This window comes from Lichenostomus cassidix, chromosome 12 (assembly GCF_008360975.1).
Source record: "Lichenostomus cassidix isolate B80296 chromosome 12, HeHo_3.0, whole genome shotgun sequence".
In the NCBI taxonomy this organism is placed as follows: domain Eukaryota; kingdom Metazoa; phylum Chordata; class Aves; order Passeriformes; family Meliphagidae; genus Lichenostomus; species Lichenostomus cassidix.
The window spans coordinates 2,219,135-2,243,676 of NC_139493.1; the positions used below are offsets into that span (position 1 = coordinate 2,219,135).

General features: G+C 43.9%; 1 protein-coding gene across 2 annotated transcripts in view; it reads right to left on the reverse strand.

The window, feature by feature from the left end:
* The window catches only part of LOC146431531 (contactin-6-like), a 122,622-nt gene that overhangs the window by 23,494 nt on the left and 74,586 nt on the right, over positions 1–24,542 (reverse strand). For both annotated transcript variants that reach the window (XM_085072262.1, XM_085072263.1), the window contains exons 7-11: positions 23,601–23,703; positions 15,127–15,311; positions 13,521–13,657; positions 9,699–9,828; positions 8,656–8,806 (exon numbers count right to left, since the gene is read on the reverse strand). In XM_085072262.1, coding sequence (XP_084928388.1) covers positions 8,656–8,806; positions 9,699–9,828; positions 13,521–13,657; positions 15,127–15,311; positions 23,601–23,703 — 706 coding nt within the window. The remainder of the gene's footprint in view (positions 1–8,655; positions 8,807–9,698; positions 9,829–13,520; positions 13,658–15,126; positions 15,312–23,600; positions 23,704–24,542) is intronic.

The window sequence follows — 24,542 nt, forward strand, 5'->3', positions numbered from 1 at the left end:
GAAATTATAGAATGTGATGCTAGAAGTTTTCCCTCTTATTTCTTGAAATTACCCCCTCTTCCTAAAAATAGAACAATTTTTGCATCAAATCTCTGCAGTTGGGACCACAAATATTTATTTATGTAAATATATACAGACATCTGAACTGAGCTACACTCCATCAGAAAGATTCCAGAGAAAATACAGGATTTTCGGGAGCCTTTAACATAAAATAACCCAAATTGTTTTGCCCTGTCTGTAAAACACTCGAGGATTAAATGTGAGGCAGATGTTCTGTGATGGCCAAAGGAAAAAGTGACAAAACCCCCCTGTGCCCAAATCTCTTGGAATGATCCATCCCAGAACCTGGAGCCAGGGAATACTGGGCAACAGCACCTCTGTGTGTATGGGAAAGAAAAATAGAAAAGGAACTGAACTGCCAAATAAAACAGCTGCCAATTTTTCCATCTCCCAAGTTCTGCTGGCTTTATGAAATCCTTGAAACTCCATTACATCAGATAAAAGCTCTTCCAGCACAGGGTGGGATGTCCATGCTGCCACTGCTCTAATCCCACCATTCATCACCGTTTTGATGATCCAGACTATCAGGAGGTCTGACTCAGCCCTTCCCGCAACCAAATTCGCTCCAGATGTAAAACTAAGCCCTTAATATGGGAACTTAAGTCGAATTTAAACAGTACAGAAGGCCTGAATTACCCTCTGTGTGGGAGTTTCGTTCCCTTGCAGGAAACTGCTTCCCTCTCTCCTTGTCAGAACAGATTTCAGAAGCACAGGGGGCTGCAGGAAACCTGGGACAATCCTCCCTGGGCTGGAGATTTCGTGCCCAGATAAGTGACAATGATGGGGAGTGTGTGTGGCTCACTGCAGCCCAGACCCACATCCTTGCTCAAAATAGCACAGAGCATAGGAAGTTTCTGTCTTTTTGATGCGTGAGTCACATGCTGTCACTCGTGTGTGTCCCTTCAGCTTTTCCTTGCCTTTTCCAGATTTTCCTTTCTCTGAAAACCTGAGAAGATTTTTAGCTCTTGTGGCAAAGGAGCAATGAAATAGCAGCATTATTTTGTACCAAAGTCCCATGGACAAACCAGAGGTGTTCACAGCCTCCTACAGATCCTTCATGTTGGCCAAGCACAGCCACTTTTTCAGGGTGCTGTTCCTGTTCTCTCACTCACATGACTCTGAGCTCAAATGAGCCCAGAAATCCCTTTCTGGAAGCTTCTTTGTTCATCATGGCTAGAAATTGCCCATCATGTTTGTCCTCTGCAGAGCCAGCAGTTGGGCTTTGCTGCTCCTTGTGGATCCTTTCCAGCCTGGGATATTCTGTGTCAATATCTCATTTTTTATCACCTCCTCAACACACCCTCATCTGTTCCCTCTCATGTTACACTTTCTTTGAGGACTTTGGGGATCACAATCTTTGATTTGGTGCCTGTGCAGAAAATTTGGTGCATGTTTCCCAAACGTGGTGAATGTTTTCCACCCCACACTGGTATTTTGGATGCTGCAGCAATACCCCCAGCAGCAATGATGTGCATGGCAGCACAACTTGGACTGGAAGAGAAGCACAGAAGGTTGCATTATCTCATTATTTTTTTGAGCAGACTCCTAATCAGGAATCTTGATTCCCAGCCTGCTCACTGGAAAAAATCCAACGAGATTAGCTGGCTTTGGATGGAGTCCTGAACATCCATCAGGAAATGTGCAAGGAGCAGGGACAGGACCCTGGCTGGAAGGGAGAGAGCACAGCACTGACACTCCCTGGGGTTGGCATTGATGCAATTCCTTGTTCCAGATTGCCTGGGACATCTCAGCATGCAGGACAACCCCTTGGAAAGGCTCCTCTCTACAAAGCTGCCCTGACTCGATGGGAACAATTTCCAATTTTGTCAGAGAGGTGTCATGCAGAGGGGAGCTGTGATAAATCCAGCAGCACGAGGTTGTCATTCCTCCTCTCTTTCACGTGAGAACATCTGCTTCATCTGCTTCCTCCTTGCTCACGTTATCTGATGTGCTAAACTCTGGCACTGAGCACTGAGCAATCTGGGATGAAATTAGGTTTATTGGCTTGTTCCATTGGGAAACTCTCCAAGGAGAGGAAAATAAAGGAAAAGCCCTTTTCTCCTCCCTTCCTTGCACCAAAACCCTCTGCCTGCTGCCTGGGTCAGGTAGCAATAGGGTTCCCCTCCTGCCTCCTCATCACTCTGCAGAACCTTGACCTCAAATGGAAACAGAGCAGACAGAGAAGAAAGGGGGAAAACAAAGGAAAATAAGATAAAGAAGGAAAAACAAAATATTGCCTTTTCCTTCCCATCATCTGTGCCTGGTTTTCCTTCTCTTTATCTCCCTCCTTGTCTCTCAGTCAGATTTACCATTTCCCTGCTTTCACCTCAGTGTAGGGGACAAGAACAAAATAACCAGAAACATGGAAAACAAGGAAAGACTGAAGGTACTTCAGAACAGTTTGAGATATTTTCTGACAATGCTTTGCTTGGGAATCTTCCCATCTGCCAACATCACCAGTTTTGGTGATTCCTGGGAGAGCTGCCATGTGTGATGCTCCTCCGAGACCCAGGGCATTGTTCTGGAGGTGGCACTGGAAAATGCCCACAGCCAATCTCAAAACCAGACAAACTTCCCTGCTGAGGGGATAAATCCTCAATAAATACACTGGAGCTGCAGATCCCATCCTCTGCAACACCCTTCTCTTTTCTGTTCCCTCTGAAACCAGGACCACTGTGAGCCCAGCCTTGGATATTTTTAGCTAGCAAATACTTTCTGCAGCTCTCAGCATTCTCTCTGGAGCGGTGTGAGGGTGGGGTTTGTCTGGTTAGCACCAAATGTATGGCTTCAGAGATAAAAAACAACCCTAAACGGCGACCCCAGGCTTCGTAGGAGTTTTCATGTCTTAATAAGTAAGTTCAGACCAAGCACTGAAAGCAGGCAGGTGAATCTGTGCTTTTGATTCCTGTCAATCAGTTTGTGGGCAGGGAGTGGAGCCGAAGTGATTAATCAAATTTAGCAGATGGGGAATCAATCCCATTGGTTCCCCCAGCAAAAGTGGGATTTCATCAACAGATAAGCTTAATTTGTATTCATGTTGACTTCCAGCAGTGGTGTCTGAGATAGCTGGAATTGCTCTGATTGCTGATGCCCACACTTCAAGTGCTCTATTTAAATACTAAAATAGGAAATGAACTTCTTTACAAGCACACAGACACTGATAAGAGAGAAGGGTTAAGGCATCTCATCAAAGCTGTGCAGAGCTCCTCGTGGTGGGAAAGCAAGGAGGATAAAAACAGAGACACACTTAATCCAGGCTTCAAAAACCAGACTTAAAAAATAAAATAATAGTAAAATTAATATCCCAGTGCTATTCACCCAACTGCATCGCTGCAGAAAGCTGGCTATAGAATAGTAAGTGCTGCAATGTCATAAGAAAAATATATTTTATGTGCAAATAGCACCTGCATACAAATTTGGGGTATTTTATGTGCAAGCAGTGGGTGAGGAAAGCAGGGTGGCTTGTGGCACTAAGCAGCATGACAAGCAAAGCTCCTCTTTGCCTGTGCTACTCATCTGCTTTGACTTCAAGGCAGCAGAGGGTTTTTTCAGACACTCTGGATGGCTTCCATTCCCCCAGCTTTGCTCATCTAGCTTTGGTGTCTCATTTGAGAGGGAGGCACCTGCCAAGGAAAAGTAAATAACTCCCTTAGGCTGCATATTGACTTCAGCTGAAGAATAGTCAAGTGGCATCAATCTCCTCCTTTGTTAGCAGACTAGTGCAAATTTTGGAATTTCCTATCCATTTGGTCTTGATTCCTCCCCAGGCAGATTTTTTTATTTATTTTTAAGGATAACGGATATTCTGAAGCTAAACCAACAGCGTTGACATTCTGGTAATTGAAATGTTTCCCTGAAGTTTGCTGAACTGTCCTGACACATTTCTGCTCAAATTGGTTGGAGCTGAAATGCTGCTTCACTGACAATACATTTTGTGTGTTGTATTTGATCAGGGGATTGAGGACTTCTCCTGTTTACCAAATAATCACAGGAGGAGCTGAGCTGGGAGGAACCCACAGGATCATTGAGTCCAAATCCTGACAAGGACACCCAAAAACCCCACCCTGTGCATCCCTGGCAGCTCTGTCCAAACCTTCTGGAGCTCTGGCAGATTTGGGAATGTCACCATTCCCTGGGGAGCCTGGGCAGTGCCAGCACCCTCTGGGGGAAGAACCTTTCCCAAAATCCAACCTGACCCTCCCTGGCACATCCCCTGAGTCCTGTCCCTGTCCCAGAGCAGAGATCAGAGCTGTCCCTGGGAGAAACTGCACACCTTTTAACTCCCTGTTTGTCTAATTCCATCCACAGACACAAAACAATCCTTTTCCCCCAAAAAAACCTTTAAATTCGTTAAAATGCTCCTGGCTTTGGAAGCTGGCAGTGAACAGAGGAGGAACACAAGGAAGGCACGAGCAGAGGGTGGCCAAGAGTGCCCAGAAAGGTCCTGTGGGCTGGGAGCAAATCCTGAGGAAACCTGCTGGCTCCTGGCTGCTCACCTGGGAGCAGGAGAGCAGCTCCAAGGGCTCAGCAATTCCCAGAGAATTCCCCACCTAGCCACAACATCTGCTCTGCTCTCTTTGCACAGTGCTGTTGAAACGCAGCTTTCCACGTCGGTGCTCCACTGTTTTCCCATGTTTCCCTGGAGTGATGGCAACAACTTGAGCGTAAAACACCAAACCCAAGTGTGCCACAGGACAGAGAATTCACCACCTTTATTGATGGCAGAGGAGCCATTCCCATCCTTCACGGAGCTGCTTCTGAACTGTGTCCCACAAGCAACACTTGGAGCCAACAAGCACTGAGCATATTTTATGATCCCTAAACGCACTTCTTGCCCAGGCCCCAAAAAACAATTTAAATTATGGATATTTGCTTATTACTGATTATTAATGCATGGAAAGTGCTGTATATGACTAATGCATTCTTCCAGCCTACCTCATTTCTCAGTTTTCCCTCAGCTCTCCTCATTGAAATTCCGAGTGAAGTGAATCACATATGTTTCTATGCATTCACGGCAGTGCTGGGGGAATAGCACCTCTCTCTGGCAAAGCAAAACGAGGCCCAATTCCCATTTATTAAAATGCTTCCATCAAAAGGAATTTTTGTAAAGTAAGTTTTCCACGAGGGTCCCGAATCTGAAATCGCTGAAGGCGCGAAGACAGACGTTTGAGATGAGATCAGTGTCTAGACTGGAAAATTTGTTTTATTTAATATATGAATTGTTCCTTTCTTCCCTTTCTTTTCCTCAGCGGATACAAGAGGAGAGAAGTGAGGAGGGAGATGAAGAAAACTCCTGTTGCACGTGCTGAGGATGTGACACACATGAAAATAGCTGGAATCTGTGTCAGACCCCACGGAGGGAGTTTGGAGCATAAAGCTCAGTTTTTGTTGTGTTTCACTCCTACATTGAGCTCAAACCCCCAGCACACACCAGAAAAAGTAATGAATTCCACAAAGGCCAAGCTGTTGTCCCTTGGAGAGGTGGCCTTGCTCCCCAAACCCCATTTCTCCAGAGTGTGACCCGAAAAAGGGGTGAAGTGCCCAGGAGAGCACCTGGAGCTGAACTGCTGGATGATCCAGATGTGCTGATTTGGGATCACAGGAGGAAGGAGCAGGAAAAACCAGCCAGGAACAGCCAGCTGGGGGAATTCTTTTGTATTCCTCTAGCTGATAACCTGGAATTGCCTCTCTAAGGTGCCAGCAGCACAGACCATGGAGAAATCCCAGTGCTCAGGGGATGAGCCTTATCATGAAGGGTGGAGTGAAGTTATTTATGAAAATTTTGGAGGACACTCAGTGGAGAGGGCTGGGAACAATAAGTGGATCTGGTACTGCTATGTTCAGGCTTTATTTCACCATCTGATGAAAAAAAAAAGATTATTCTGGCATTTTCTGCAGTATTTCCATGTGTGCTTCAAGTGCAATAAAATACCTTACAGAAATTCCATCAGACAAACTGCTAAAGAGATGAAAAATGATGTGTTTGAGCCACAGAAAGGATGGGAGAGACAAGTGGGGCTGGAGGAAACTCTGCCCTGAAAAGAGAACTGAGGGCTGAGGATCTTCTCTGCTGAACTCTGGCAAGAGATGCAGAAAATTAACCTTCAAGATATGGTAAGATATTTTTCAGATAGCAGGGGCCCAAACACTGCAGCTTTGAAAAGTTAAAAATGCTTAATAAAAAAAAAAAACCCTCAGAGTAAATCCAATTAAAAATATTTAAGTATGCAACTATTGATGTGGATGATCTATTTATTAGTATTTCATTTAACACACTTCTCTTTACACACTCACAAACTGAATTTAACAGAAAGCAAAGTTCTCCTGTGATATCAAGAGTTCAGCTGCTCATGGAGAGTGCTTGCCACATATTCAGGACTATCAGGAATAAACTATTGGGAAGGAGAGGAAAAAGGTGAAAAAGAAAGAATATTCTGCCCCCGTTGGGTGGCATAGGTCTGTCTGCACTATTTCTTTAACAAAAGAGTGAATTTGTCTCAATCATTCCAAAGATGCTGAGTGATCTGACTTAGTTAGGAATGTGCCCATTGCAGTCTGGCTGTCAGAACTCCATGAGATTGCTATTTCCTCTTTTTAGCATCTATAACCCCACCGAATATTTTTTTAAAAGGAGCCCATAAAGGTTATAATTGCAGCACAATGAAATGGGAGCAGAAATAAGGGTTTGTCAGTGTTTAATAATATCCGTGGAGGAAGGCAGACCATGTTCCCTCTCTCTTTATGAGCAAAGCGATGTGTAATTTCAGCACTTTAATTAGCCATGTACTTTACAACCACACAAACCCTTCTTTCATTTTGTTTTCTGTCAGACACATCTCTGGGCTAACACTGCAGAGATGATTTATTTCCCCTCCTTTTAAACCACGGCATTAGCCAGTTTGTCATTTAATAATCCAACAGCCTCATAAATTCCACTTTGCACCAGTGGCCACCCTGGCAATAACGCTGTGCATGCAGAGAGTTTAAACACTGTCTCCCTTTGTAAATCCTGCTCCTGTTGTTTACTCCTGCCGAGCAGCAGGAGCCTTCTGGGATGCTCAGGAATTACAGTGTGCTCGGAGTTATTGTTAGTAAATTAATACAGCAGCGCAAGTAAATACTGTATGGAGTGTGTAAATAATTTTTTTTTTTATCAGTAAATCAGGTGGGGAATAGCAGAGTGGTGGAACCTTAAGATCCAGGCTTAGTTCAGCCTCTGGAATAGACCATACAATCAAAATGTGATCAAAATACAAATAAAGGTTTGATTAAATATTAGTTTAGAAAAATGTTTTTCATCATGAGCTGTTAAATAAAATTGCCACTGTTGAAAAAGGGGAAAAGTCACTGGGGAGTTTTCTATATCCATAGGATGGATTTCTCACCCAAGTTTTTCCTTTCCATTGTCAGTACCTCTATAAAATTCTCAGATTTGCACTTTCTTTCATAAATACTCCTGTGATTTATCTCCATTGTACATTCCTGCAGCATGGCATAGGGAAATAGTTCTTTTCTCACAGTTTGGGATAATGTTTTGAAGAATTACAATCATTTTAAGTCTGATGTGACCCAAAGTAACCTCCTTGAGCAACTGGTCCTGTGTGCGAAATCTGGCGTTCAGTTGCCAGAGCTTTATGAATTACTGATTATAGTTCTCAAAGCCTGACAACAGAATGTGACAAAAGAGGGTTGCTGTTCTATTTGTGAGCTGAAAGAGATGCTGAGAGGACTCTCAGACATTCTCAGCACTTCTGAAGACACTGCTGCCCATTTCATCCATCTGTCTCCATTTGTGTATGGAAATATCCTCAGGGCTCTGTGTTGCATATAATATTCATCATTCCTGTCAGTACGACCCTCTGGTTTTAATATTTTACCATTTAATTGCCGTTAGTGTGGAATCAGAGAATTGTGGAATAGCTTGAGCTGGAAAGGACCCACAGGGATCAGAGATTCCAATGCTAGGGGGTTGTCCACCTCAACAATCCCACCAACCCAAACAATCTCACCAACCCCAACAATCCCACCAAACCCAACAATCCCACCCTGTGCCTGAGAGCACTGAAATATAATAATAGAGACGGCTCATGGCAAGTCAGAAATAAGGAATTATCCTCACCAAGCCCTCGTGGCCCAGACCAGGTGGGCAGGGCATGTCCCAGGTGCTGGGCCAGTGGCTCAGCCCTGCCTAAATGGAAGTGACAGGCATGGTGGCTGATGGTTCCAGGGGTTATTGCACAGCCTGTACAGCTGCAGAGCAATTCCACCTCAGCCTGGGGGTACATCCTGCTGCCCTGAGCCTCCAGGGCTGTCTCCTCAGGAAGCTGATCCCCTCCAGCCCCACGGCTTGCCACGAATTGAGTGCTGGTGAGCACAAACGTATGGATCACACATTTCCCAGCGTGGATTTGCTCCGGCTCTGTTCTCAACCCACAGAACTCCACGGCCTCTCTACAGACAAAGAGGCCTCTGGCATCCGAGTTTGGCATCAATGAGCTGTCAAAAGCAATCCTGAGCCAGCTGTGTTTCAGTGATCTTTAAATGACATTAAAACAGAGACAATCACAGGGCCCAGTCGCGGGTTGCTGCCCATACCTTTTGTTCTGGCGCAGAACCTCCGAGCCTTTTCTCCAGGAAACAACAGCTCTGGGAGAAGCACTGGGTTTACAACTGATTGTAACTTCCCCTCCAACCTGAACAACAGAGAGCTTCTTCACAGGATTTCTGGAGAAGTCAGGGGCTGCAGCTGAAAGGGGACAAGGAAGGAGAGAGAAGAGCAGAATGTGGCTGACACGTTGCTAAATGAACTTGCCAAATTCTTCAGGCAGTGAATTCAGTAATCGTTTTGGTTTTTAGATTTCTGCAAAAGTAAATGTAAAGCTAACATTAAAAATGTATCTAAGTACCAAAGAATTCCAGTTCTGTTTCTAAAGGTGTCTAGCTAGCACTCTGACAAACTTTCCTGAGGGAATCTGGAGGCTGGGAGAATCTGTGCTGGAAGATCCCTGAGTAGGTTAAACTTCCCAGACGTGATCCAGCCACATGTGTTCATCTGCAGAGAATATTCCACCACAAGCAGTTTTACTCTGGCTTTCTTTTCATAAACTTACACTGTTTTCTGAGAATATGTTTATTTTTTCAGTAGTTTGTGTGAAAATGCACTCATGGAGGAGGAGGAAACACCAGACATTGGGTGCTCCTAAAGTCTGTGTTTTATGAGTAAATTCCATTCCTGTTCATCTCTGGTTATCATTAAGGAGACTCCTTGTTCCACATTATTTATGTCCATATTTGCCATATTCTCTTTGTTTATAGCTAGAACTATTTCCCCTGCTTTCTGAAATACCTTTAAAACCTGCAGAATAACTATTAATAACTCAAACTAAGCAAGAAACAGCATTCATTAAACTGCTGTATGTGTGACAAAAAAAAGACAACACATGGATTAATTCTTCCCCCAAACAAGCCATGAAATTAAACCAAAGAAACCACATTTCCATGTGGGTGAAGAGCAAAGAAATATCATCAGGTTTGAACTGCCAGGTGGAATTTCGTCTCCTCTCTTCTTAAGTTCAAATTTTTTTTCAATGAGTGTCCTTTTTACTGGGTACCTGCTCATTCTGGTGACATTTACTCACCGATCACCCTCAGCTCAGCGTTGGCATAAATCGTGTCATACTTGTTTTCTGCCACACACTGATAGAGGCCTGAGTCTGACATATTCAGCATGAGGATGATGAGAGTCCCATTTTCGATTTGAATTCTTTCCTGATGAGAGAAAAACAGGGGAAAACATTGACAGAGCCAACGAGTGAACAAACCAGAGGTTTTTAGTATCACACTGATGCACCTGATCGTGACTCAGGAGCAGAAATGTTGTTTTCTTGGTTGCAATGCAGGTGAACACCTCAGAAGTAGGATGTGCACCTCGCTGTGTGGTGGTGGTTGTGTTCTCAGCCCTCTGAGCTCTTCCAGCTTTTCAGAAAATGTTGTGGTGATTGCTTTGGGCAGGTTTGTCCAGATTTTCCATGTGTTTCCCTGCACTGCCAGGCTGGGAATCTCTGGGTGTATCAGGGTAGGTATTCCTCCCTCCACACTGGGACCCCAAGGAGCAGCCCCTCATCCCTGGCTGGGGACATGGAGAAACATCATCCCATCGGATAAATCCGATGGTGACAATCCCAGGAGATCAGAAAAGCTCCATGGAGGACAGAGCTGCTCCAAAAACAGGAACATTTTGGACATATCCCACCACAGAAAAATGAGCCGCAAGAAAAGCTCTACTGCAAAAGCTCAATTGAAAGACAACACTTAAACTGCAATTGGAAAGCCCCAGGCAGCTGCTGAGAGCACAGGGAGAGTGTTCTCCTCCAGGCTTGGATTTCTATACACACCAACTTTCTCCAGCAATTCTAATGAAATAGAGCAAGCAGCACAGTGGGTATGTTTGGACGAGAGCTTGGAATTTGGTGTATTAAAAGAAGTTTTACTTGCTCTATTTTGGAAAACAGAAAAAAAGCCTGTTTCATGCTGCAATCATAACTTAAAGCTAAATATCTTGTGATTTTACAATTACTACCCTCTGGAGACAGTAATAGCTGCACTGCAAAATGTAGCACTGAGGAGGAGGAAAAAAAAAACATTCCCCAAAACAGATGAGTTTGGATGATAGCCATGGGGAATATAAATCCCATCACCAAGAGCAAGCCTGAACAACAGATATCACTGGGAAGATGCTGCTGCTCCTTGAGTCTGGAGCAGGAGTGGAAGAGTTTGGAGTACATTGTTAGAGGAGGCACTGCAGTGTTTGAGAGCAGCCACAAGTACCTCAGATGTATTTGTGAGCTGCTAAACATCTGCCACAGAATCACAGAAGGGTTTGGGTTGGAAGGATCTCAAAGCTCACCCAGTGCCACCCCTGCCATGGCAGGGACACCTTGCACTGTCCCAGGCTGCTCCAAGCCCTGTCCAGCCTGGCCCTGGACACTGCCAGGGATCCAGGGGCACCACAGCTTCTCTGGGAATTCCATCCCAGGGCCTCTCCACCCTGCCAGGGAACAATTCCTTCCCAATATCCCATCCATCCCTTCCCTCTGGCAGTTTGAAGCCATTCCTCTATCCTGTCACTCCATTCCTTGTCAATAGCCTCTCTCCATCTTTCTTTCAGGCCCTGCAAGGTCACAATTCAGTCACCCCAAAGCTTCTCCTCTCCAGGCTGAACAATCCCAGCTCTCCTAGCCTTTCCTCCCAGCAGAGCTGCTCCATCCCTCTGCTCATCCTGCTGCCTCCTCTGCTCTCTCCAGCAGCTCCAGCTCCTCCTGCTGCTGTTCCCCAGGGCTGGACAGCTCTGCAGGTTGGGTCTCACCTGGGCAGGGCACAGGGGCAGAATTCCCTTTCCTGCTGCCCAGGGGTTCTGGGGTTTATCACACACATCCAGGGCAGGTTTTCCAATACTCCAGTTTTTCCTTGGAGGTCTCCCAACCACGAGCTGACCCAGCCCAAGCTTGTTTAGCTTGGAAATGTGATGAGAGCACAGCCTGGGGCTGCATGGCTGGTGTGTGGCAAACTAATTAACAACATTACATTACTTAGCCACTGATAATTTTTTTCGAGGCTCTCGCTACAGATATCTTTTGCATACTTAGTTTTACCTCCAGGCTGTTTGCTATCCTCTCAGTGCATTCTATTTTTACAAACATCCTTTGAATACAAAACCCCTCTCTGAAGCAAGACTCGTGTTCCACACTTATCCCAAATTCCCCGCTGCTCTCTGTTGGCTCTTTTGAGCCGCTCTGACAAAGGGAAGAATAAAGCACACTGTGTACACGAGCAGGAATAATGCTGGGATGACCAGCCAGGTGGTCGGGCAGAGAGGTTGGACAAAGAGGACACAATCAGAATCAGCCCCAGGGTGAAAAGCATCAGGATGTTATTCTTCCTGGGAGAATTCCAACACGCAGGGCGCTGCGGCAAACTGAATATTTTATTACATCTCCCTTGTACTTTCCCCTCCAAACTGTCCATTCTGCCCGTCGAGCAGTAACATCCAGCATCTCGTTGCCTGAAGAATTGCATTTACAGCACACTCTAAGTGCTGTGAAAATGCTGGTTGAAAATGTGTCTGTCGAGCACTTCATTCTTCTTTATTGAAACGGTGCAATTGAAGAGTGACAGACTCTAAATATTGCTGCCTTCAAAGAGAGAGAAACAAGATAATCTCGCTCTGAAAGAGGTGACAACGAGCACAATGAGCAGGTTCAGAAAAATTGCAATCCAGGTAAATTCTGGCTATTTTCCTCAGATGCAGGTTGGCGCTGTTTAGGACTGATCCAGCAGAAAATGATAGGGAAGATTGGACCCCACTCCAACTTCTTCAAATAAATGCTACTAAATCAAATAAGAGCTGGTTCTGCAGCCCAGCAGGTGTTAATTTAGCCCATATGTTTTGGAAATTCTCCTGTATGTGTTCTTGCTAGACAGGAATTAATCACAGTATTTTTTTATTTTCCCATCCAAGTGACAACGCCTTGCAGATGAGCCATCGTGTGCACCAGACATGCTGGATGGATGCTCCATAAAAAAGAAAAAAAGGAAAATTTGGCCTCAGCAGAATGCCAAGAGCCTCTTGTCACAGAGTCACTCTCCATGAGGGTGCCAAGGCTGGAGCTTGGACAGCACAGGAATGCAGGGATTGTGCCTGGGAGCTCAGAGCCCTGGATAATGAAGGATCTGATCGTGGCTTTCCAACGTTTGAGCTCCAAACTTCCCCTCTTGCATTTCTACATCTTCACTGCTTCCCTTTGCGCTTGGTCCTCTTAAGAGACATTTTGCACTAATCCATCTCCTCCTTTCACCTTTCTACAACTCTCTTTGGTGGATTACCCCTCCACACAGCACCAGAAAATATTCCCCTCAAAACCAGCTGATTTCCAGAGCTCACTGATGGATTAATTTAAAGGATTAACTCAGCAGGAGAGCCGCCATGCTGCACCAGAGCAAAGGTCCACCCAGCACTGATTAAGAAGAGAAACAGAAGAAAAGTGCAATTCAACGCTGAGCATTTTGCAATTCCAGCTCTGGAATGCTCTTCCAGTCCTTTGGCATCCAACCAGCTCCCCAAACTGCAGATGACATCCACTAATGTATTTAATGTTTCTGTCACCAATTACAATTCCTATTTCTAAGCTCTTCTATACCTACAGCCATATCTTGTAGCAATTAGAAATTGGTGTTTCTCTCTCTCTAAACTGCAATTTCATACAATTCCAATACAGATGAAGTCCAGAACCTGAGGCTGTTTGTTGCAAAGAGTTTTTGCTGTTATGTTTATTTTGATATATTAATCTTTACTTTTTTTTTTTAACTTGATTAATGTACTATGAAATCAAGGTTATGACTAAATAATGAAAAAAATGCCAAAAATATGAGGAAGAAATCAAACAAGACAAGAAGAATCTTACCTCTGGCACGATGGGCTGGCCATTTTTTAACCAGCTGTAGGAAGGACTTGGCTTTCCTCTCGCCTTACATTCCCAAAACAAACTGTCATAGAGAGACAGAAAGGCATTTTGGATTTTTTTATCCCATTCAGGGGGTGCTGAAAAGAATATGCAAATCATTTTAAGCAGGAGAAAAGGGATCTTGCTGGAGGTATGCTACCATTAATTAATGAACTGAGGAGGGCTAATTAATTAATGTTCAACACATTTTTATTATGCTTCAAGTGAATTCTGTACAAAAATTCCATGGCAATAAACTTCGGGGCAAGCTTGGGAAAATGTTAGAAAGGAAGTGGTTCATGGGCAGGCAGTTTGGTTAAGATTTGATCCATTTTTATGGCCAAAATGTGCAGAAACAGTGATTTTAGATGCCTGAAATTCCGGATCTGCTCGTTGAAAGCACCAGGACACCTAATTCTGCAAAGCCTTTCTCTAAAGAAATTCACTGAGGTGTGAAAGCAGAATTTGCAGGGATCACACAGGAATTCCAGCCCCTCCTAGGGAATAATTCCTTCCCAATATCCCATCCATGCCTGCCCTCTGGCAGTGGGAAGCCATTCCCTGTATCCTGTCCCTCCATCGCTAAATCCCTCCATCCCTAAATTCCCTCTCCAGCTCTCCTGGAGCCTCTTCAGGTGCTCTGTGATCCTATAAGGATGGAGTTCACCTTGCTTTAAAGTGATTTTTATTCCATGTAATTTCTGAGAGCCTGAAGCATGGGGCTGGAGGGATCACACACCAAGCAGTGTCCAGGAAAAAAAAATCCCTATTTTTGGAGACAGCCTTTCCCCAGAGGAAAACCCCCAGAGAACAGAAAAGGAGCACGAGGAAATCAATTACAGAGATCATTTACCAGCACACTCCTAATATGACAAAAAAACCCTCATGCCAAGGCTTCATGAGCACTGTTTATACATTTCACTGTGAGCAGCTATTAATTAATGTACAAAGCACACTTAATAAGCACATTGTTTTAGATTGAATTAACTGATCATAATTTTATAATTGCCTGTGCTGTTATCAATCACGTCCAGGTAATCTACTGAACTTAATTTTAATGGAACTGCTGATTGATGCGGTGAAAAAAATTAGTGTGCAGTGAGAGCAAAAACTACCCCCTGAAAGCAAGGAAATAATGAAATATTTAAGGCAGCAGCAGACTGTTCTATTCCTGGCATATATCTTGATATTAGCCATGACTGCAGGAGCCTGGTAGCTTATCAGCAAAGCCTGCATCTCTTCATTAGAAGAGATTTAGTTAAAAAAAAAAAAAAGGAAAATACTTGCCAGATTCTTCTCAACAGATGTTAACTGGAGGCTCAGTCTCGCTTGCTGTGATTTTTTTTTGTTCTATTCGCTGTTATGTTTAATTTTTTTTTTGCTTTCTCCTTTGAAAGATTTATGATGTAAAGGAAAGATCTCTCCTCTCATTCCTGCCCAAATCTGTTGCTTTCCCTGGGTGTTACCTTCACTTTCTACCTCCAGGGAGAGGCTAAGGGACTTCACCTGCAAAACACAACTGAGCACCACCCTGCTCTTCCTTAAAAATCAAAATTCATCTGCTTACCATAGACAAGCAATTGGCCTCTTGCACTGTTGATTCCTCGAGTGTTTCCCGCGATGCACTCGTAGGAACCTTCATCTTCCTGCTGCACGTTGGGGATCTCCAGGACTCCTCTGGTTCTGTTGGCTTGGATTTTCCTGGCAAAGGAGTTCCCATCAGACCTCCTCCAGCTAATACTCGGGACAGGACTGAAGAATTGTGTTTATTAAGGAAAAAGAGAGAGCAACGGTTACAGCAGAGGAAAAAGAATGGAAAATCCTTTCATGAGAGTCGTAATATTTTTAAAAAATAAATAATTTCTAAGCATGACATACGGAGGTTCTGAGATTTTATAGCATGTCCAATTTATTCAGGAGCACAGGTCCAACAGTGGGATGAAATCTTCAGTCAATTCCATGATTTTTCCTTAGGCCAGCTTGTATTTTCCCCTTAATAACTCTCACTTGGGGCTCAAACCTGTTTTTGAGCCATGTGACACCGAAGGAACAACTTTGCAAATCCAAATAAACACCACAGAAGTACTGAATTATTGATTGACTCTCCCAGCAAACAAATCCCCTGTAGCACTAAAGGTATTTTCATACCCCAAAATAGGAAATATTGGCCAAGATTTCAAAAGATCTAAAAATACAAATAAATCTAAATATAAAAACCAGGAACCAAGGTAAAGGGGAGACAGAGAATTGAGTGAGGAAGGAACAAAATATTGAGGCTATAAGGAGATAGAAACAAAAAGGAATATTACTTTTTTCATTTTTTTAAAGCTTTCTATCATTTCCATTTATATTTGGATCAATGCATCTCATACAACAAAAAATACTAAAGTGAGAAGGAAGCTATAAATACTTTTTGGATTTCTGGTAATATCACAAACCACACCAGCCTCACTTTCATGATCTATTATGTCACTAAACCACTTTGAAATATTAATAGTCTTGGATTTCACAGTTTTTTGCTGTTTCTGCAAACTGGACTAAGTTGCTTTTTCTACCAACTTCCCTTTTGAGCAGCTTTTTACAGAGGCTTTGGCTAAATGCTGACTTTTTTTCCACTGGAAGGAACATCAACAGCAATTGAAAACACAACTTCCATGGAAATTAAGTCCTTGTTTCCAATCTCCAAGGTCTCTGCCTGCAATGCTGACTTACAAAGGATTTATTCCTTTTTAGCAGGGACCGTAACTTAAATTATTTAAGTTCAAGTCCTTGTTTATTGAACAAAGAAATCAAGCCACAAATACAGAATGGATTAATTTCTTAATAATTCAGGAAGTTTGGGCCTGATTTCTGCATTCTGGGTCTGCGTGTCTGTGATGTTCACAACTTTCCTCCAAGCAAGGAGAGCCAGAATTTGGGAGCAATGCGAGCTCTCTGAAGAATTGCCTACAAGCAGGAGTGAGTGGGACATGTCAAAGGACAACTGAGATTTTAGTCTACTCTTCCCCATTTTGGTTCAGGTTTGGTAAAAATTCCTGATCTTTCTGGACAACAGCCACTGTCACCACCACTTCTATTAATTGTGCTTTACAAGAAAAAAGCTATTTTAGATGCAAACTTGCTTAATACTATTTCTTCCTAGGACATTTCTAAGGGTTTGTATTTCCTGAGTGCCAAGTTAAAAAGTGCTGTTTCCTCCAAAAATCCTGGCATAGAATCACTGGATCATTAAGGTTGGAAAAGACCTCCAAGATGATCAAATCCAAGATTGTCAAGGTGACCAACATGTCCACACTGACTAAACCACATCAGGAAATGCCACATCTTCTCATGGTTTGAAGCTTTCCAGGGCTGGTGACTCCACCACTGCCCTGAGCAGCCTTTTCCAATGTTTATTCACTTTTTCAGTGAAGCAATTTTTCTTCAGATCCAATCTAAACCGCTTCTGGTGCAGCCTGAAGCTTTTGTCCTGTTGCTGGTGGCCTGGGAGAAGAGTCCAGAAGACCCGAAGAAACTCCTGCAGCATTAAACACATGATCTTCATGGTGGTATGGTGAAAACACTTCACTGCACAAATCCAGGGTTCTCAAACTGTTAGTTTGTTCTGAGTTTCCATCCTTGTGAGGCACAACAAATGTGCTTAACCAACACCACAGACCACATAGGAACATCAGGTGTGACCAACCACAGCCCCACTGTGAGCACTGATTGTTCTGATAATCGTTTTACAATTATGTAATTGTTTGTCACCTCTAGTTCAGCTGAGTCATTCCCAGAATGCTTTTCTAGTTAGCCAAAGGAGCAGAATTGAGCAAGGATTTCCCAAGGGCAGCAAGGATCTCACTTTACAAGGCCTTTCTGCTCCCCAACAACCTCCTCCAGGTATTTGGAGAGAGCAATAAAACCTCCCCTGAGCCTTTCCTCCAGACCAATCCTGCATGGCAGCATTCCTGCAGGATTTCTCCGCAGCAGGTTAGTCCCAGTTATTTCCAAAGCAGACACTCTGGGCTGTTTCAAAGGAGCACAGAACCAGTCTGGCTCATGCCTGCCGTGCTCCAGGCAGGAAAACAGCCAGGGGAGCTTCCCAGCCTTGTGCTGGATTGATCCACATGAAGGAGAGTTTTTCCAACCCTCCTGCATATTAAACACAACCTGAGCAGCGACTGGAGAGCAGCAGCCTGCAGAATGCCAGCAGCACTGAACTGCTTGCTTTAAAGGCATCTCTTCTGGATTTAATTTTATTATTTTTTTTTTGTAACAAAGAGATTAAAGGGAACTAACAGCCATCTGGGAGAAGAAAACAAAAATTAGATGCATGCTGCCACCTGGAAGAGCTTTGGTTCTGTATTTTCTATTCTCTCAGCCATTTGTTTTCTCTCAGCACTGACTGTCCGTGAAGGAGGGAATTGTGTGCTGACACCAAGGCCAGGGGCAGTGCTGGGTGGGAAAAGTCCTCTCCTGCCAGCTTGTCAAGTCAGCTTCCCCAAGGTTGGAGCTGGAGATGCTCTCCTGCTCTCCTTCTCCACACCACAGAGCAATAATGACATCCTTGGGGATGTTTCAAGGCAAGCTCAGCTCATTTTTGGCCAAACATGAGGGTATTTGAAACTCACTCCTGATGTCAGCTGAGCAGGAGGACACAGAAACCTCAGAGTTCATCAGCTTCGCTGTGTTTAAAGACAATAGTTATCAGCACTTTGTTTTCCTGCCAGGGAGCCTGGATTTTATCAGGAGAAGGAATTTATGGTCAGGACAGCATCTCCACCTGAGCTACAGGTAAAGGAAGAGAATCTGGGAGGATTCACAGCTCAGCCAATTCCATGGAAAGGACCTTCCTGGGGAATATCTGCATTTCTTCATTGACACCCCATTGATACAGAATTCCCAGCATCCTCAGTCACTGTATTTTGCAGAAAACAGGGGGGTTTGGCTGGTTCACCTTTTTCTGCTACTAGTTTACATCTTTATAACCAAATCTCTTAATAGCAACTCTTACTCAGGCCATGGGAAGCTTTTCAAGGTTAAAAAACCAAACAAACCATGAATTTAAATTTAAAACTGAGTTCAATTAAACTGGGTTTTGGTACAAATTCCCTATTTAGTAAGTGATGCTTTAAGAAGTGAAACTGTCTTTTAGGTGTGGGTAAATGTATACAAAAGCTAGTTCAATAAATACAGCCTGGTGAATTTTCGTAGGATTATTTTGCACATTCATTTTCTTTGGAAGATCAGACTCTGACATTGCTGCACAGACAGGTTTGGGGTGGCCCTGCCCCTCATGGGCCTTTTTATCATTTCTCCCCTCCCAATAACCAGATTAAAAACAATAACTGCTTGGGCCTAAAAAGTTTTGGAATCTATAAAGAAACAATGAGTGCACTTCCCAAATTTATTACACTTCATAGAGAAAGTCTGGCTTTCCCCTGAGTAAATAAGAAAACAGTGCATAAATATGAGAGTGTCTTAGTACATAAATCTGCAGTTTATTTGAAACCTTCAGAGCATCTAGGAGCACTAATTTAATTTATACTCCACCATACAGGCGGCAGAATCACAAAACCATAAGTTACTAACTGGGGAAGAAAAGGAGATGGCAAATATTTTGTAGCTGGTGACAAGTCTTGTCACAGCGAACGCGGAATTAATTTGTCTGCAGAATTAGAACCCACGCCACGAGGGAGGGTTCACCTTCCCCAGCAAAGATGATGCATGGGGAACGTGCCTCATCTTTTGTCCTGTGCATCTGGGGGCCTTTCAGAAGGGAATCCAATCTGCATTTTGGGTAATGAAGCCCATGGTTCGTTAGACAAACGAGCCTGAGCTGGAAGCTGCAGCACTGCCATCAGCGGGAGGAATGAGGATCCGCGGAGAGCCGTAATTAGAGATTTCACTTTGGGTCCTCCTGATGGATTACCTGGAAACAGCACTTTTCTGCAAGGTGCTGGAGCACTGGGAGAGGAGATCTGCTCATCCCTGGAGTAACAAACCCTCGGGATGTGCTCTGAGCAGGGATGGGGCTGGAAGCAGCAAACTTCACTTGTGGGGCCAAAAGTCATTCCTGTATCTGTGATTTCAGAATCCTGGAATTGACCCTTTTACAGCCTCCTGCATCAACACCTTGAGAATGTTCCAGAGGGGAAGCCTGGGATTTTTATGTAAATTTAGTAAAAATGGCTATTTGGAACCCCCTTGGAGTGTGATTATCTACTCGTTCCAAGAGCTGCTGGAAAAACCCTTCCATGAATACATTTAGAGGAATAGGTGGGATCTTCCCATGAAAAATGAATATTCTAAGGTGGAAGAAATCTCGTTTTTTTTACTATTCACACATGGTTTTTACAACCTGAGCTGGCAACAGCCCATCTGCAGGGATTGTGAACTGATTATTTCCCTCTCTTTGAGAAGGGAATGAAGAAAAATATAAACCACAGACACAGTTTAATAAATATGTGCACCAGACATGGAAACTACTTTGCTTATTTTCATGCCAGGGACTATTTGTATTTGTGCAACAGAAAAAAAAAGTTATTTTGAGAGAAATCTACAAGAAAGCAGCACAGTATAACTCAGCTGAACATAATTCTTTCCATGGTGCTCAATCCCCTGAAAGACAGGGAACAATAATTTGGATATATGGCATGATTAATAGAGCTTGATCCAAACCAGGACTTTTAATACTGGCATAATATTAAACACTGTCATCATAATGAATATTGGTGCAGAACACAAAGTCTCATCTCTTCTATTAAACTGCCACAGGCTGCAGGAGTTGAAATAGTGAAACCACTATTTCATATTTCAGTTTTGCCTCTTTTAAAGGATTAACTATAAGGTGCAGTTTTTTGCCTGCTTAGATTCATCAGAGAGCTGCACTTTGTGTTACATTTTCACCACAGTGAGCACTAATTTCCTTTTCAAAATCTTCTGTCCTGTTTGTGGTGTTTGCTCGACAAAATAAGGTTTGAAGTAAAGAATGGGCCAGAAAGCCTCTGTCCATTTGGGATCCATCCCTCCAAACCCTCTTTTCAGGGATAAATTCTGACATTTTCACCCCCTTATTTTCCTCAAAACAAGAAGAATTTTTGGGGCAAGTAGAGGATTTTTAAAAATCATTAGGGATATTTTAATGTGAAATGCGAAAAGAGCTTTGCAATGGAGCTATGCAGAATGTTCACCCCAGAGTGTCCCACAGAGCACATTTTGGGTGACTTTGAGTTCCCCCACATTAAAAAAAGGCATCTTTAAGATGTTTTAAAGCGAGTTTTAAACTCAGCCCTAAGTCAGGCCTCTCATAGCTGCATTTGAACTGCAGAAGTGCCTTTTGAGTGAAACCCAATTGGTGTGATTTGCTGTTCCATCCAGAAAAAAGAGATGCTATTTCTCTAAATACCCCCAAACTACTCTCATTTAAGACTTTTGCAGACCAAAACCCCAGCAGGTCGCCCATGATCTGCCTTCAGCGTGAAAGATTTCTGTTATTCACAATGCCCAGGTAGCAGCAGCCACAGCATTGTCTGAGCCAGCAGCCTAACAGTGTGAATATAGAAAATTATGGATAATGGGAAAGCAGTTCTGAAATCCAAGCGAGATAATAACCACCGGTGCTTGTGGCAGATCAGAGGTACAGCTCAACAAATGCTGGGCTGGATTGATTTGAACATAAACAGACAATAGCAGGGGCCAGGGTTTTAGTGGAATTCGGGAAGCTGGAGGTGCTCGTGGTCACGTTGCTGGGTTTAGATGGTTCTGCCTGCAATTGTAAACAGTTGGAGGCAGGAAACTTCCAGCTTCTCACAATGCCACTAATCACCTGCATGCCTTTAGAAATCTGGCCTTATCTAATAAGTTAAGAGCGTTTCACCTGCAATCTGTTTCGCTTGCTTTATTCACGTCTAAATGGCAGTTTGGAAATAAAGGTTTTGCACTGATGGACATGTTGGTGAAAATGTGGTCTAAGGCTCTGTTTGGAGAGAAAAAAGAACAGGATGGAACCTGTGCAGTTCTGTACGAGACAGTGAACTTATAAAAATAAAATTTAAGGGGGGAAATGCTGAGAAATTCTCCAGTGCCACCACTGAGGATCCTCTGCTCCCAAGCAGCACCTCCCAGGCATGGAGCACATCAACAGTGTGATACCAGAGAGTGTGGATAGTGGATTTTGGCCCTTGGATCTGGGATTTAGGCAGGATCACTCCAGGGATGTATGGCAGCACTGCTTTCAGCTGCACTCCTGCACATGAAAAAGAAAATCTGCATTAAAGCTTCATTAACCCTCTCAGCCATTTCTAAGCTCTGCATAGAAGGTGCTCCCTGAGGGATCTCATTATCCATATGTCCTTTCAGTCCCCTTTTTCCTCCTTAAGATCTTCTTAAAATGGCAAAATCTGTACATCACATTGCCATGACCCATCTTTAGCCCTTCACTAGGATGTCACTGCTTTGTACATCTCATTTATTCTGTTTTTTTCTGCACCATTGTTCAATGCTCTCCATGCAACAGATGGAAATAAGAAATGACAACTTGAAATGTAAAGCCTGCACGGGCTAACACACAATTAAGGAGGCATTTAAAGAGAAGAATTTGGAAAAGAAAATCAGCTTCAGCAAGAGTGCTAAAGTCTGGTACTGCTTTTGGGCCAAAAAAAAATGCATATAGCTTTAATAAAAATTAGCTCTAGTATTAGTTTATATTGAAATCTCATCTGAAAGGCAAGGCCATTTCAATCTTATTAACTTTTTATTTGCTTTATTTTTCCACTTCCCAGCCTAGGTTCCAGAGGAACATTTGATTAATTTGTGCTGTCTGCAAGTCAGGCTTTTAACCTCTGGGAAAGCTCTAAACACTTTAAAAGCTTACAGCCTTAAAATGGATTGTCAAAGTGAACTTAAACTAAATAGAGGTCAACAATTTAAGGGTTATTTGGGCTTTTCCAGGGAAAACGATGCTCATTGGAAGGACTGGGATTTGTAGGCTGAATACACTGATTTAATTCCCCTGTGCTCCCTGAATGCAGAGCAGCTGCTGGAGCCAATGGGCGCAGCAGTGGAAGAAAACTTCGAAAAATTCAGGTTACTCCAAGGAAAATGGGATTTTTTTAAAGAAGAGCTGCTGCTGGGTCATCCCAGGGCTCTTCAGCTTTGCTGTGGAGACAGGAGTGTCAGGAGCTCCATCTCACATTGCTCTTCAAGAGAAACCTGATTGCCCACATTGAATTCTTAGCAGTGAGTGAGACCAGAGGAGGCAGCAGGATGAGCAGAGGATGGAGCAGCTCTGCTGGGAGGAAAGGCTGGCAGAGCTGGGATTGTTCAGCCTGGAGAGGAGAAGCTTTGGGGTGACTGAACTGTGGCCTTGGAGGGCCTGAAGGAGCCACAAGAAGGATGGAGACTCTTGACAAGAGATGGAGTGACAGGATGAGAGGGAATGGCTTCAAAGTGAAGAAGGGTAAGTTCAGATGGGATATTGGGAAGAAATTCCTCCCTGTGAGGATGCTGAGGCCCTGGCCCAGGGTGCCCAGAGAAGCTGTGACTGTCCCTGGATCCCTGGCAGTGTCCAAGGCCAGGCTGGACAGGGCTTGGAGCATCTGGGACAGTGGAAGGTGTCCCTGCCATGACACAGAATGAACTGGATGATCCCTAGGGTTCCTCCCAGCCCAAACCATTCTGGGATTCTATGACATCACACAGGCAAAAAACCAATCCTCTTTTGATGGATATCAGGTGTGACTGTGCAGTTTCACGGAATGCTGTCACCTGGAGTCAGGTCTCATCTCAGAGTCAAAACTGCTCTCAAGAAACAAAACCTTTGTTCCAGTTTTCCCTCTGCTTCCCACATTCCATCCCCTGCTCCAAGCTGCACCCGAGCGAGCTTCAGCTATAGCACAAGGCTCTGTCTCATCTCCTTGGGAACACACGGCACAGAAACAACCAAAGCAAGGTTAAAACCACGAGATGCACAACTCACATTCCGAGCAGAACAATTCCAACGTGCAAATGTAAAGGAGCAGGGTTGGAACCCACATTTAACAACAACAGAGCTCTTACTTTCCCAGGGCGAAGCACTCCAGCCTGACAGAGGAGCCCTTGGCCGCGTGGGTCGTTTCTGGAAATCGCACCTCGATCTTTGGCTCGTACTCCCCCATCACACCTGTGGGACAGCAGAACAGCTCACAGCCCCAGCCCAGCCCTGCCTCGTGCACAATCACAGTGTCACCAAAAGGGTGCCACCGATCGCTCCACAGCCTTATGTTCCGCCCGTGGCAAGCAGCACATGATGGAGCAGATTTCACCTCCTGGGTGGAATTCAACTCTCTGCTGAGAATTCTGTGAAATCTCTACATTCCCTGCATTTAGGAGTTGAGGAGCGTGACTTTATACAAGTTTTGCATTGCAAGTCTGCTGTGCATCGAGGTTTTAGAGATAATTTTGGCTTCACACCCCTTATCAAGCAATGCTTTTACCATTAGTCACTTCTCAGGACAGATTCTAAGAGAATTCGAAAATTCCATGTCCAAACTACTTGCAAAACTCTTAGAAGTTCTTTAAAACATCCAAATGTGAGCTGCAGACTTGAGGAAGGCCGATGTAATTAGGTGGAATTATCATATTTGAAAATCTGGCTGAAGATCTGATAAATCACAGATAATCCAGTATTAATTCAGGGCATTGAATTTTGCAGCAGGTTTGGGATGGATTTAGCAAACTAAACTTTTCAGCTGAACTTCTTAATTGTCTTTCATGTGCCCCACAGTGAAACTCATTCCAACAGTAGGGATGAACATAAATCAGGTATTTTCTTGCAGTGTCTTTGCCCAGATCCCACACAGAAAATGAACCAATTCTCAGTTTATATTTAACAGGCACCTGGATAATATTGCACATGCAATTTCCACTGCTGCCTTAGAGGCTGCCAGAGTTGGACCCAATCCAGAGGCCACCACAGCAAATGGGGGAAGATAAAGAGACTGATAGAAGGAGTCTGAGAAA